General features: G+C 36.4%; 4 protein-coding genes across 7 annotated transcripts; 2 read left to right on the forward strand and 2 right to left on the reverse strand.

Moving 5' to 3' along the window:
* Positions 1 to 86: 86 nt before the first annotated feature.
* On the forward strand, positions 87 to 1,270 carry LOC111470254 (trihelix transcription factor GT-3b-like). The gene is made up of 2 exons (XM_023115813.1): positions 87 to 538; positions 676 to 1,270. Exons 1-2 carry the CDS (start codon positions 182 to 184, stop codon positions 1,219 to 1,221), a joined length of 903 nt encoding a protein of 300 aa, XP_022971581.1. The 5' UTR covers positions 87 to 181; the 3' UTR covers positions 1,222 to 1,270.
* Positions 1,271 to 4,556: 3,286 nt separating this feature from the next.
* LOC111470283 lies at positions 4,557 to 5,934 on the reverse strand. The gene is made up of 2 exons (XM_023115840.1): positions 4,976 to 5,934; positions 4,557 to 4,907 (listed from the first exon to the last, which is right to left on the reverse strand). Exons 1-2 carry the CDS (start codon positions 5,820 to 5,822, stop codon positions 4,696 to 4,698), a joined length of 1,059 nt encoding a protein of 352 aa, XP_022971608.1. The 5' UTR covers positions 5,823 to 5,934; the 3' UTR covers positions 4,557 to 4,695.
* Positions 5,935 to 7,089: 1,155 nt separating this feature from the next.
* Positions 7,090 to 9,872, forward strand: LOC111470211 (selT-like protein). Of its 4 annotated transcripts, none has more exons than XR_002714995.1 (5): positions 7,090 to 7,385; positions 7,483 to 7,614; positions 9,137 to 9,452; positions 9,528 to 9,644; positions 9,724 to 9,872. XR_002714995.1 is itself a non-coding variant. In XM_023115745.1 (4 exons), the coding sequence occupies exons 2-4, from the start codon at positions 7,511 to 7,513 to the stop codon at positions 9,552 to 9,554; spliced, it is 447 nt and encodes a 148-aa protein (XP_022971513.1). In that variant the 5' UTR covers positions 7,090 to 7,385; positions 7,483 to 7,510; the 3' UTR covers positions 9,555 to 9,872. The 4 variants fall into 4 exon arrangements, 1 of the variants encoding a protein (XP_022971513.1); XR_002714997.1 differs by having other exon boundaries at positions 9,732 to 9,872; XR_002714996.1 differs by having other exon boundaries at positions 7,096 to 7,385; positions 7,483 to 7,555.
* Positions 9,873 to 10,293: 421 nt separating this feature from the next.
* LOC111470210 (protein DOG1-like 4) lies at positions 10,294 to 11,680 on the reverse strand. The gene has a single exon (XM_023115744.1). It carries the CDS (start codon positions 11,627 to 11,629, stop codon positions 10,925 to 10,927), a length of 705 nt encoding a protein of 234 aa, XP_022971512.1. The 5' UTR covers positions 11,630 to 11,680; the 3' UTR covers positions 10,294 to 10,924.
* Between the last annotated feature and the right edge of the window lie 1,058 nt (positions 11,681 to 12,738).

Raw genomic sequence — 12,738 nt, forward strand, 5'->3', positions numbered from 1 at the left:
TTTTTTTTTTTTTTTTTTTTTTGCCCTCTTTTTTACGATTTCACACCTGGATTTCACACCAACCCACATATTAAAAATATTTCCCTTTCATTTTCTTTCCTCCAACGACGATTCTTTTTTTTTTTTCTTTTTCTTTTCTTTTCTTTTTTTTCTATATAATTTTCTCAAGTTTTTGGTACTCATGGAAGGCCACAATCCTCATCCCCTTGTTCATCTCCACCTTCAGCAGCAACAACAGCAACAACAGCAACAACTTCAACATCCTCCGCCGCCACCGCCGCCGCAGCAGCAGCATCTCCACCAAAACCTCGCCGATCAAACCGCCGTCAACGCCGTCACCGACAGATTTCCTCAATGGAGTATTCAAGAAACAAAGGAGTTTTTAATGATCCGAGCCGAGCTGGATCAGCGGTTCATGGAGACCAAACGCAACAAACTCTTGTGGGAAATCACCGCCGCCAAAATGAAAGAAAAGGGTTTCAATCGCAGCGCTGAACAGTGTAAATGTAAATGGAAAAACCTCGTCACCCGTTACAAGGTACTAAATTTCTCTTCTATATATATATATATATATATAAAGTTCATATCTTTATTAGAAAACAATATTTGAAATTTTGTTGGATTAAGGGAAAATTGATAGGATTGATTGTATTTTATGTAATTGAACAAATTAAGGGTTGTGAAACAATGGAGCCAGAAATTTCAAGGCAGCAATTTCCATTCTACACAGAGCTACAAGCAATTTTCGGGGCAAGAATGCATCGAATATTATGGGCGGAAGCGGAGAGCGGAGGGAGTGGATCAAAGAAGAAGACGACAGTGTTATCGTCCGATGAAGATGACGAGAACGAGGACAGCGATGGGGACGGAGGCGACACGAAAGCGAGCGGTAGGAAGAGTAAGAAGAAGGGTAAAGGCAACGGCGGAGGAAGCAGTAGTATCAATCATTTAAAGGAAATTTTAGAAGATTTCATAAACCAACAAATTCAAATGGAGATTCAATGGAAGGAGGCGTTTGAAGCAAGGGAAAAAGAGAGACAAATTAGGGAAATGGAGTGGAGAAGGAAAATGGAAGCTTTAGAACATGAGAGGATAATGTTGGAAAGAAGATGGAGAGAAAGGGAAGAACAAAGAAGAATGAGAGATGAAGTTAGGGCTGAGAAAAGAGATGGTTTAATCACAGCTTTGTTAAACAAGCTTGGAAGAGATGATCATATATAATATTCGTTTTTGTATATTTTTGCATCAATATCAATCTCTTCGTTCATCATATTCGAACTTAACTAGTTGAATTAGGCTTGAATTCAGCTCGAATGGGCAAATATCGACCTCTTTACCATAAATTTTGATATATTTATTCGGGTTTAGTTCTAATCATTTCCGATCAAAGCTTTTCTTTTTGGGATTATTGTTACGAAAGCTATCAAACCCTACCATGTATTTATATTATATTATGTGTAAAGTTCAAGTTTATATATATATATGAGGGTAAGGGTATTTATTGTATATTATGGACATTATTGATTAAATTGTCAATATAATTTGAGAGAGAGATGAATAATCAACCTGTATTAATTATATAAAATGTGTTGTAGAATCCAAAAGGATCTGTCTCTTCTAAATGATTATTTGTTTCCGATTCTTGAAGTGATACCCTTTTTCCCTTTTTCAATGTTGTTGCGTGATAAAATTGCATATTTCTTTATTTTGTGTTAATTATTAATGGAAAATTGAAGTTTCTTTGATCACTCGCTATCTGCATCCACCGGTGAATGAAGTCGAGGACTCACAACCACAACATAGGAGCTGATTCAATATTAAAAGTTTGAACTCGAAACTAACGTTTCCCTTCTTCGACTTGAACACGGGTGACAGGTGAATCCTAACCCGACAAATATCATTATGGGCATTTTTCCATTATTATTATTATTATTTATTTATTTTGTATTTGTGGATAACAGACAGAAAGATTTTTTTTTTTTTTTTCGCTTTTTAATTCCTTCTTTCGTAAGAAATGAAGATAGAAACGTGTGATGATTTTGAGGTTTGGTTATGAAATCCAACTTGGTCACACAGATTGGCCAATCCCTGTTTCACCGACACAACATGTTACTGTCCATACACCTTTTCCTAAGTTCTTTTTGTTTTTTTTTTTTTTTTTTTTTTTAATTTTACTCTTAATTTCTGTTCAAGACGGTTGGGAGAAAGTCCTACACCCATAATTAAGGAAATGATCATGAGTTTATAAGTAAATAATGCATCTCCTCTATTAGTACGAGGATTGAGAGTAATTAAGTTCTAATATGGTAACAAAGTTATGTTCTTAATTTAACCATGTCATTGTGATTCTTAATCTGGTATGAGAATGATTCCATTCAAGTAACCCAAAATCAAGATCCATAATTCACAGCACAATAGGCTAGCCGCTCACAATCTAACTCAGAAATTGGTTTTGACGGCTCAGCACACATCAACCAAGCCGGCTCACTAACATATTCGCCCCAAGAGAGGGCAACGACCCACTAGATAGAGACAACCAACAATCCCAATGACCCGAACCAAAGTTCGTGCCTCGACTCGGGTAACGACCCGTGCTCCTCGAAGTTGTGAGCTTCGAAGCTTGGGGTGGGGTCAATTTTAGACGTTTTTGTCTTTAAATTTTTTTCTTCCGTTTTGGTTTTGCATTGTAATCGAGTCGAACTGACCCATCTACACCAATATTAACTATAACATAAATAAATATATATTTCTATCATAAAATAATTATCTTAATAAATAAATTTTTTAGATGGGGTGGCTAAAAATCTAGTGGATTGAGTTTCACATGCTATGATTATTTGTTTTACATTTTAATTATTCCGACAAACCATTTCTTGATTCTGTTTTTTTAAATAATTTTATATTTAGAAATTAAAATATTTTGTGTAGAATATTAAATTTTAAAATCACTTTTATAGTTAACCACCTAAAAAATTAAAAGCTTGAAATTCTTCAACTTAAAATCGAAAACTTGGAACTTACCAAAATGTCCTTGATAAATGAGCCGGCTAAAACCATAAAGATCATTCCAAGTCATTGTAGATGGTGTTAATTTTGTCATTTCATTAATATTTTTAAATTTTGAAATCTATCCCTATTCTTATCATTTGAGGTTTATTTTGCAATATTCTAATGAAAATAATGAAAAATAAATAAATAAATAAATCCAAGATTAATTGTTCCAAAGATCATAAATTAATCAACACCCTATTATATGAAGCCTTTTATTTTCCAAATTCTTCAATATTTTGTTCAATAAACATTAGCAAATGGGCATATTATTAGGTACATCTACATTAAAAATATATTGATGAGCTATAATATATAGTTTTTTTTTTTATTCACATAAGTTAAAAGAGTACTGTAGCTTAATTTAAGTCTAACTGAGCTTGAGAGGTATGAATTAATTTGTTTACAAAAGAAAGCTACATGGAATATAATATATGGTTTGAATTAATTTGATGAACATTGAATAAACAAAGTCAAGATTATTTATTTGAAAATGAAACACTTTCTTGTTTACCTAAATTGAGCCGGAAAAAAGTCAAATTACCTATATGACCTCTCATCAATATGGATTCATGTGGGCCCTCTTCATAAATGTGGTCCCTACTGTCACCGACTTTTGTTGTGTTTTTTCGGATCCTAGTCAACTTTGCAATCGTCAAATGTTTGGACCCGCCTTTCCTCTCCTCTCATCCTTTCCAAGTGATAAGGTTTGTGATAAAAATAAAAATAAATATATATATATATATAACTGGAGAATTATTAATTTAAATTATAATTTTTATTCTCTAAATTTTGTTAATTTTACTATTTTATAATGTTACATTCACGAGCTAAAATTAGATTGATTTTGTGTATGAAAAAACGACTTCTTTCGAAAAAATAAAAAATATCGAATGTTTATTTTTGTGTTAATAGGACTTTCGTATATTTCAAAATTATTTAATTTATGTTACTATTGTAAATTTTAAAAAATATGTATTCGTGTAATGCGCTTATTAAAGTGGAATTTTTGGGTTTAAACTTTTCTTTTTAGTTTGGGCTGGGTGAGTGCAAACAACGGACCAGATGGTCAACAAGGCCCATTGAGCCAAGTCGATGGCAACCCAAAGGTATGGGTCACTTTTTTTTTTTTTTTTTTATAATTATTTTAAAACCTCGATTTTCGTGGAATTTTAAGAATGAAATAGCCTAACGTTTGCAATTTATTTAACATGGTACATGAATAACTCGAGATCACGTCTAAATAAGAGTAATTCTAAGAATATGAGAATTAAAAAAGACTTAAAATAACTAAAAGCTGTTACCTATATCAACAAGATGTACGTTATTTCTCAATGACTCAATTATAAGAACTTCAAATTTAAGCAATTCTATAAGTGAGTGACGTCTTGGAAAATTTTTTATGACACATATGAGTGAGGACAAATCATGTTGGAAGAATTTATGTTGGTCTATGAGAATATTTTTTATTTTTAAAAGTTAAGAGTAAGTAAAGTGACCAATGTGAGTGCAATCAATTATATCTTTTTGAATTAATTTCTCCACTAAAAGTCCCAAACATTTCCGACATGAAGGCATCTAGCTGAGCTTATGTACAGATTACAGATGTTTTTGTCATTGTTAAGGAATTCCACTGTAAGTCTGCAACTACAACAACACTAACTCCTCTAGGCTCTCATCCAACAACACATTGACGACATGTCGTTCCACCTCCATGCATAATTCTTCCACATCCACCTTCTTAATCCTCCACGTTGCCTCTTTTATATCTTCCTCCGCCAATCTGCAGATTCTTTCCACTAGTTTCTCGCTCCGGCCGGCGGCGTCTCCGCCCTTCACATCAGTTTCCTCCATTTCGTCTGTAGAAGTTTATGATAAGGTAAAGAGATTTTTCGAATAAACCCAGTGATTATTAGAGAGTAGTTACCTGAGAAATAGATTCCTTGGACATCGAGAACCGACACTGGACTGGAGTTTTCCTGGTCGGATTCGGGCTTCGATTTCTGTCCGACATGTCGGCTAACATTCTTCTTCTTCTTCTCCTTCTTCTTAATGTTCTTGTTGAGCTCCGTTTCAATGGCGGATTCCTGTTGCTTCACTGGCTTCTTCGAATTCACAGTATGGCCATTTTTGGGAACATTCTGTTTGTCTTTGTATTTACCCGAAGGTAAAACAGAGAATGAATCTTTACTCGTGCTGCATTTTTTACTGTTGGTGAAATTCTTACCAATTTCCCTTCGTGGCTCATCTTTAAGCTTCGAAATCTTCGATTCATTGTTCTTCTTCTTCTTCGTCTTCATATCATTACTCCTGCTCTGTTCCTTCCCCTGTTTCTCTTCGCCAAAACGCTGCGTTTCGAGTTTCTTCAAACTGGATTCAATTTCCACAGCGTAGCCGTCGAAATAATCCTTCGTGTAAAGAACAAAGAATTCGTTCTGTGGGTTCAACGGCGGGACCTCCCGGAACGAAGCCGAGGTTCGGATTCGGCGGTGGTGGGCTTGGTTAGAGTCAAAATGGAGTAAATAATCCGCGAAATTCACGGACTTGCTCCTCGAAACCGCACCTGGGGCACGATTGGTAGGAACCCAATTGGCGTCTGGAAGCGAACTCAAACCCATCAGGCGAGCCACCACGCCCGGGCCGGGCTCGGACGCTGGAGGCACGAGTTTAGGCTGGGAGTTGGGTTCGTTGAGAGCTTCAGATGGGTGAGTGGGGAGGTTGCCGGAGCAAAGGAGGCGGCGGAGGAGGGCGGGAAAGCAGGCGGAGTTGGGCATGGTTGAGTGAGGGGGTGAGAGAGAGAGAGAGAGGGAATTTTAGGGAGAGGGTGGGTGGAAAGAGACAAGGAGGGTGATCGTAGAGGTATGTTTTTGGTGGTTGAATTCACACCAGAGGAAAGGAGTAAAAGGAAATGATAAAAGCTAGTGCCAATTGCTGACGAGCCTATCAGCTAATGCATACACTATGCAATAAAGTTAATTAAGAGCTTAAGAGAAACTTACCTTTCATCCTTTTGTCTCCTATCTCTCTCATCAACTCCTTATGGTAAAAAAAAATTAAAAAGTAATTCTTTTTTTTTCCCCAATTTACCATTCTCTCCTCGACAAACAATATGTGAACAAGCACGCATGAACCACATGTGTGACTAAACAAGTTTAGATTTCGTATAAACGTTGTTCGGTTGACGAAACAAACCTCGTCGATAGCCTGATGAAGCCACAAAACTAAAGGAAAAATGTGAATGTGGCTTGAGTTCTCCTTAACGCTTGTCGTGAGTGTGTTAAGGTCACGACACCACATGGTTAAAGATGTACGATTGTGACAATGGGCGCCACTTAAAGGTCGAGTCTTGATTGTTTTGACGTGTGTGGGTTGCTACTTTCTCTCTATGAAGTTGCAATGTGAGTTCCTTTTAAGGCTTGTCGTGCGTGTTAAGGTCACATGCCGCATGTTTGAAGATGTTCAACTATGGCAATGGGCTCCACTTGAAGGTCGGTCCTTGTCTATCTTAATGTGCGGGAGTCGATCGCACCCTACTTTATTTCAGTGAGACTGTGACACTCTCTCCCACTTAACTTAGATGCTGATTCTGACATAGAATGGTAAATTTGTTAGTCGGAAATATAAGTTTTAATAATTTAGAATAAACTATACAGATTTGAGTTAAAAATTAATTAAATGTATGTTAAACAAGTTTATAAAGTAATTTTGTATAATAAAGAAGGGAAAAAGTAAGTGTAGAACAATGGGAATCGGACACGGAGTCTTTGATTTAGTCCTATTTTGATTTATCGGTCGTAGCACGTGCCGTTGTTGTTGACTTAATGGCATTCCTGTCTGAAGACCCATGCAGAATATTGTTTGACCTGCCGACTTTGTTGACTCTCCGCCTTCCTTAATTGGGCCTTTTCTCATTTACATTTTGGGCCTGCGAAAACTTGGGCTAACAAATAAATTGTTAGAGGCCTCGGCCCATTCGACCCATCTATATGACTCGTGAAAGTGCAGTTGGACGGGGTATAAATAACGCGGCAAAATAATTACGAGGACAATTGTAGCCTTCAATTGGCGTCATATTTTCGTTTGTAAATTTTCCTTTTTCCCCCCCAAATCCTTCTCGTGGAAGTGAGTATCTGGTTCTCGAGAGCTTTGCATTGGTGACTCCGATAGATCGAACACAGATAGTTCTGTTAGGGCTGCCGATCTTTCTGCTTTTTACTGATATTGTGAATCTTTTTACTCCTCCGCCTCCTAAACCGGCCAATCACGCTCCACCTCGAGTTCACTATTAGCCTAAATCGGAATCAGTCATCCAGGAACCGCTTGAATTTCCTACGGAGGTGAATGATTTTAATTTTTGATTGGATTCATCTTGATTTTTGTTCGTTTTTTGTGATATTCAGCAACTTGATTTGTTGTCTTGGTTTTGGAATGCAGAAACAGAGCGGAATCGGAGGAATTGGCCATGACAGCGTTATCAATATCAATTTCTTCGTTTCTTGTTCTTCAGGTAGTTCATCTTCATTATTATAAAAAGTTTGTGTCTATCTGTCTCATTTTAGGCGGAAAGTAAGTGAATCAAACGCTTATGTGGTTTTCCTTCCAGTGTTTTTTCTTAACATCCTTGATGGAAGCGAACCTTTTAATTTCTATCTCTCTAGTGGTTGTTGAGAGTCCCTATGGTGAAAAACTGGTTGTACGCTGGACTGTTCGCTGTTGTTGTTCCTTTAAACTCGATTTCGTTGTTTTATGTTTTTTCTTCTTTATTTTCCACAACGCAGGCCTCTTTTATTATCTTCGACTTTAATTTCATTCCTCGATTTAACAGACGTTTCGATTTCTATACTCTCTTGTGGTTGTTTTTGATAGAATATTACTCTCTAGTGGTTGTTGAGATTCATTATGATGAATAGTTGGTTGTACTTCGGAATTTTCCCTTTTGTTCCTCTAAACTTGATTTTTTTTTTTACTTCTTTAAGCTAAGGTTTCTGTTATTATGTCTATATTCGTCTATTGATCAAACAAACATTTCGATTTCTCTGCTATGAACTATCTAGTGGTTGCTGAGAGTCCTTATGATGAAAAATTAGTCGTACTTTGGAACAACATGATTTCTTTGTTTTTTTTCATTTGATTAGCACAGGTTTCTTTTACTTCTGTAACATCCTCGATTGAACCAGTATTTCAATTTCTCCACCCTTTCGTGGTTGTTGAAAAACTGGCCGTACTCTGCTGCACTGTTGTCGTTCTGTTAAACATTGTCTAAGTTTTTTTTATCATCGTCAACTTCCTCAGTTGAACAAATATTTCAATTTCTCCTCTCTAGCGGCTATTGAGAGTCATTATAATAGAAAACTGGTTGTACTCTTCTTCACTGTTCTTGTTACAGAATCCGAGTTTGAGTGAACATAGGTGCAGACCTCAATTCAGAAATACAATTTGTAATTATTCCATTCGGAGCCAACTTCACATCGTTTGGTACTTAGGTTACCTGATTTGGAGCAAGACAGAAATGGAAGTTTCAATTGACCTCCCCTTTTTGAGTCTGTAATTAAATGAACTTCTCGTGCTTTAGCGTGTCCATTGATAAGCAACTTCATTAGAGTATGTTTGCAAGCTTAATTTAATTAGGTATAAGAACAGGTTAATGTGCAGACTACTCAATGTTTAGGTTTGGGATAAAAAGTGAACTGGATTCACGATGATAGAATTTTGGTCTCTGCTCATAGAGCATAAGAATTGAACACAAGTGGGCCAAAAGTGAACTGGATTTACAATTGTTATTACACGAGATAGTTTTAAAAAGAATTTCACTCGTGAACCCAAGTGGGCCAAAAGTGAACTGGATTTACAATTGTTATTACTCGAGATAGTATTAAAAAGAATTACACGAGATAGTTTTAAAAAGAACTTCACTCGTGAACCCAAGTGGGCCAATAGATCGTCCCAATGTTATTCACAGATAGGAGATGTTATGAACCCGTGGCCATGCATTTGATCCATACGGTTTTGGATGTTTTCATTAAAATGTTGTTGTACCATTATCTCATCTCAATTTGTGGCAGTGCTTATGATTTTACACTTTTTGCAGAGGTACTGCAATAACGATGAAAAATATGCTGGAGTCATCATTTCCTGGACTTGAAGTTATTTTGGCGAATTATCCCCCACCCATCCCAAAGCGTCTTCTCAGTAAAGTAGTACCCGTCGTTCAATTTGGAATCGTTGCAACAATAATGGCGGGGGAACAGATTTTTCCTAGGTTGGGGATGGCACCACCACCTTGGTACTATTTCTTGCGTGCCAATAGGTTTGGAAGCATCGCAAGCAATTGGCTGTTTGGAAATTTTATCCAGTCGTTCTTACAAAGTTCTGGAGCCTTCGAAGTATATTGCAATGGTGAAATGGTATGATTCTTTTGAAATCTCATTCTGGTCATTTTTAGTGAGATGCTATTTACTGATCGTATCCATTTTCTGAAGGTCTTTTCGATTTTGAAGGAGCTGTGATTTCCTGGTGAGATCGAGTTGAGAGACGTCATTGGTAGGAAACTTTCTGGGTCGAGATTTGTCAACAACTCGGGAGGATTTTGGTCATAGGTATGTGACTTCTTGTGATCTATACTATCAAATTAACAACTGGTGATGTCATGACAAATCTAATCCTAGTTTATAATAGCCAAGCAGGAGCATGTTTGAGAGAGATCCAGTTTCAATATGCCTATCCTAAACATAATCCCTGTAACGTTTCTTTCCTACGAAATCAAACTTTTAAACTTTCAAATTTCAAAATAACTTGATTTCTACTAATTAATTACCTCCTGTTTCATTAATATTTGAAGCCGCCGATAACCTTTTTGGCTACCTATCAACAGGTACTAGACTTTGCTGGTGAGCAGACCAATGGTATCATTTACTGGTAACTTCGGAAATGTTTGTTTAAAAATGAACTAATGAGTAGTGCAGTAAAGATTTTGATAACAACATCTAGGTTTTTAAACTAAAAAAATTTAAATTTCAACTTTATTTAGAATTCACAAATATATGAAAAAAATTTAAAATGTTTATCTTTTATTAGACACAATATTTAGTTTTATGTATAATTAATTTGTGAATGACTCAAGTACATCAAACTTTAGTGATTAATTTATAATATGACTAAGAAAATTCTCACCATGAACAATATTTTGATGATGAACATAGAGTTAGGCATTTGTAAAGGGATTAAAGTTGACAAAAATACCCATGTTTAATTCTTGTTCATAAACGCATGCTTCAAACTTTTAAATTTTTATATCACGTGGCATCAATTTATATTTTTTCCCATTATCACCTACTGAAACTAATAAATTGAGATACAAAATTCAAATTATTGGCCAAAATGATTATGTTGAAGCTTTTCTATTTGAAAAAGTATATGAAAAGTTCTCGTTTTCGTGCAAAATAAAAAAATTATATATGTATGCATGTAACGTATATATGCATGAAAACGTAAACGGTATATGCAAAACTGGGATACTGATGAAAAAATAAACACAAAAAATAAAAAAAAGAACAAAAATATGTATTTTCACCAAACGTCATGAAATCCATTCCCCAAGGCCTAACTTTCCGTTTCTAAGCAAACACATGAAAATCCAAACGAATCTAACCTTAAAATCTCGCAGCCAAAAAGAAAAAAAACCAAAGAAACACACCACCAAAACTATAGATTTTTTAATTAAGTTTTAAACGTTACTTTCAAATTTTGTTTGCGAAATCTCAGCTCAGAAATTATCCGTGTTTAAGAAATGGCCAGAAAACACCCATAGCTTTTTAAAAGCGTTACTGTTTTTTCTTAACGGAAAAACTAAAAAAACGAACGGTTATCAAACCAGCTCTTANTGCACACCCCCACACCCGGGGTCTCGTCTCTCAGCATCCTTCTGCAACCCGCAAGCTCTGATTCTAAGATGAAGCTGAGCCACGGCGGCCAAAAATCTTACGGTTTGCGCTGGCGTAAGAATCTCCGCCACTTTCAACGCCGTTTCTCTTCTCAAAAAATCAGCACTCGCCAGCACCGACTGAAACGCCGCTTTCAACGCCTCCATTTCGGTCCCACCAGTAACGCCGTCGTGGCCCTGCCGCCGGAAAAACTCCAGCAACGGCGGCGCCGCCACTTTTTCTTGAATCTTCGCTAAGTCATTGTTTAGCATCCGCTCTTCGACCTTCACGTCTTCCCTCAGCCGCCCAATTCTCAACACTTGATCGTCCCACATGTCGTTTATGGACTCGTTGACGAGCCGGAAAATCAGGCCCGGCCGGAATCCGCCGATCCACAAGAGACTCTGCTCGTAGGTGGTGAACCAAGTGGGGGAAAAAACGAGAAAAATATCCCTTTGGGCAATTCGGGATTTTTTCTCGTAATATTCCTCGTAGTGGCTGAGGGTTCGAGAAATTAAATCATCGAGATCGCTGTTGTCCGCGGCGTCGTCGGGATGGCGGCGCGTGGCTGTTAGAAGCTCGTCGAGATATTGTTGTTGGCGGAGAAGCCAGCCTTCGAAAAATGCTGTGAATGAGTCAACATTGTAATCGTCCCCTGGCATTTACAGAGAAATACAGAGACAAAAGGAGGTGTGGCGAACTCAAGGCTGATTCAAGAGAGACAGAAACAGAGAATTTTATGGGATTTTTTTTTCTTTCTTTTGTTTCTTTTTCTTTATCAAGATTTTGAGATTTATGTCTCTATATGTTACAGTTATGAAAGGAAACTTTGGGAGAAAACTTTGCCTACTGGGTTTTTGTTCGGAAATTCTAAAAAAATGAACTTTTTTACTTCCATTTCTGAAAATGCTCCCTTTTTATTCTTGCTAGCATTGTGATGTAAGCATAAGTGAATTTACTTTTTTGCCCTTACTTAATTTAAATCAAATTTCATTTTTTAACCCACTCTTGATCATAACTAAAATTACTTTTATGCCCTTAATTAATCCAAAGCAAATTTTAATTTTTCTCCACTTTCGTCTTCCCCAATTTGTTATTTAAACCAACTTTTAATCAATGATCACGTTTTCATTATATATATATATATGTAGTTTTAATTGGCTCTCCTATTTATCATGTTTTAAGGTCGAGGAATAATTGAATCAAAACTCATAATTTAATAGCATTTTTTCCATAATTTAATCGTTAATTTTTCTTGTGAACAATTAAAAGACCATATTTTAGTAAATTATAAGAATTAATTTAAGAGATTTTATTCGATTATAAAGATAAAATAGATTTTTTTATTTCAAATCACGTGAACAAATAATATTTGTAATTTAACCTAAATAGGAGGAGGGACGGAGGGAGGGACGGAGGGAGGGACGTTGGGAGTATTATTTTTATTTAAAAAAGAATGGGAGTTTTAGAAATTCGGTGGCAGAGCAAGCGGTGGACCCTTGGGCTACATTGAGGGAACCACAGGAAGTTGGCGGAGAAGTGGACACGTAAGTATTTTGACAATTGGAACACAAAGGAAATGCCACGTGGAAACACGGTTGATAAACACCAACGTTGGCTTTTGTTAAGCTGTTCTGGCCAGACATCAAAAGTGGCTGTCTGTGACAATACAAAACTGACAGTCGGTAAATTTAGTCCTTTAACTTATTCGACCACTTGTATTTGTTTTCCCCTATATTTATCTCAATTGACCCACCTCCACTTCCCTTCT

Source organism: Cucurbita maxima, unplaced genomic scaffold (genome assembly GCF_002738345.1).
Source record: "Cucurbita maxima cultivar Rimu unplaced genomic scaffold, Cmax_1.0 Cma_Scf00043, whole genome shotgun sequence".
NCBI classification, from domain to species: Eukaryota; Viridiplantae; Streptophyta; class Magnoliopsida; order Cucurbitales; family Cucurbitaceae; genus Cucurbita; species Cucurbita maxima.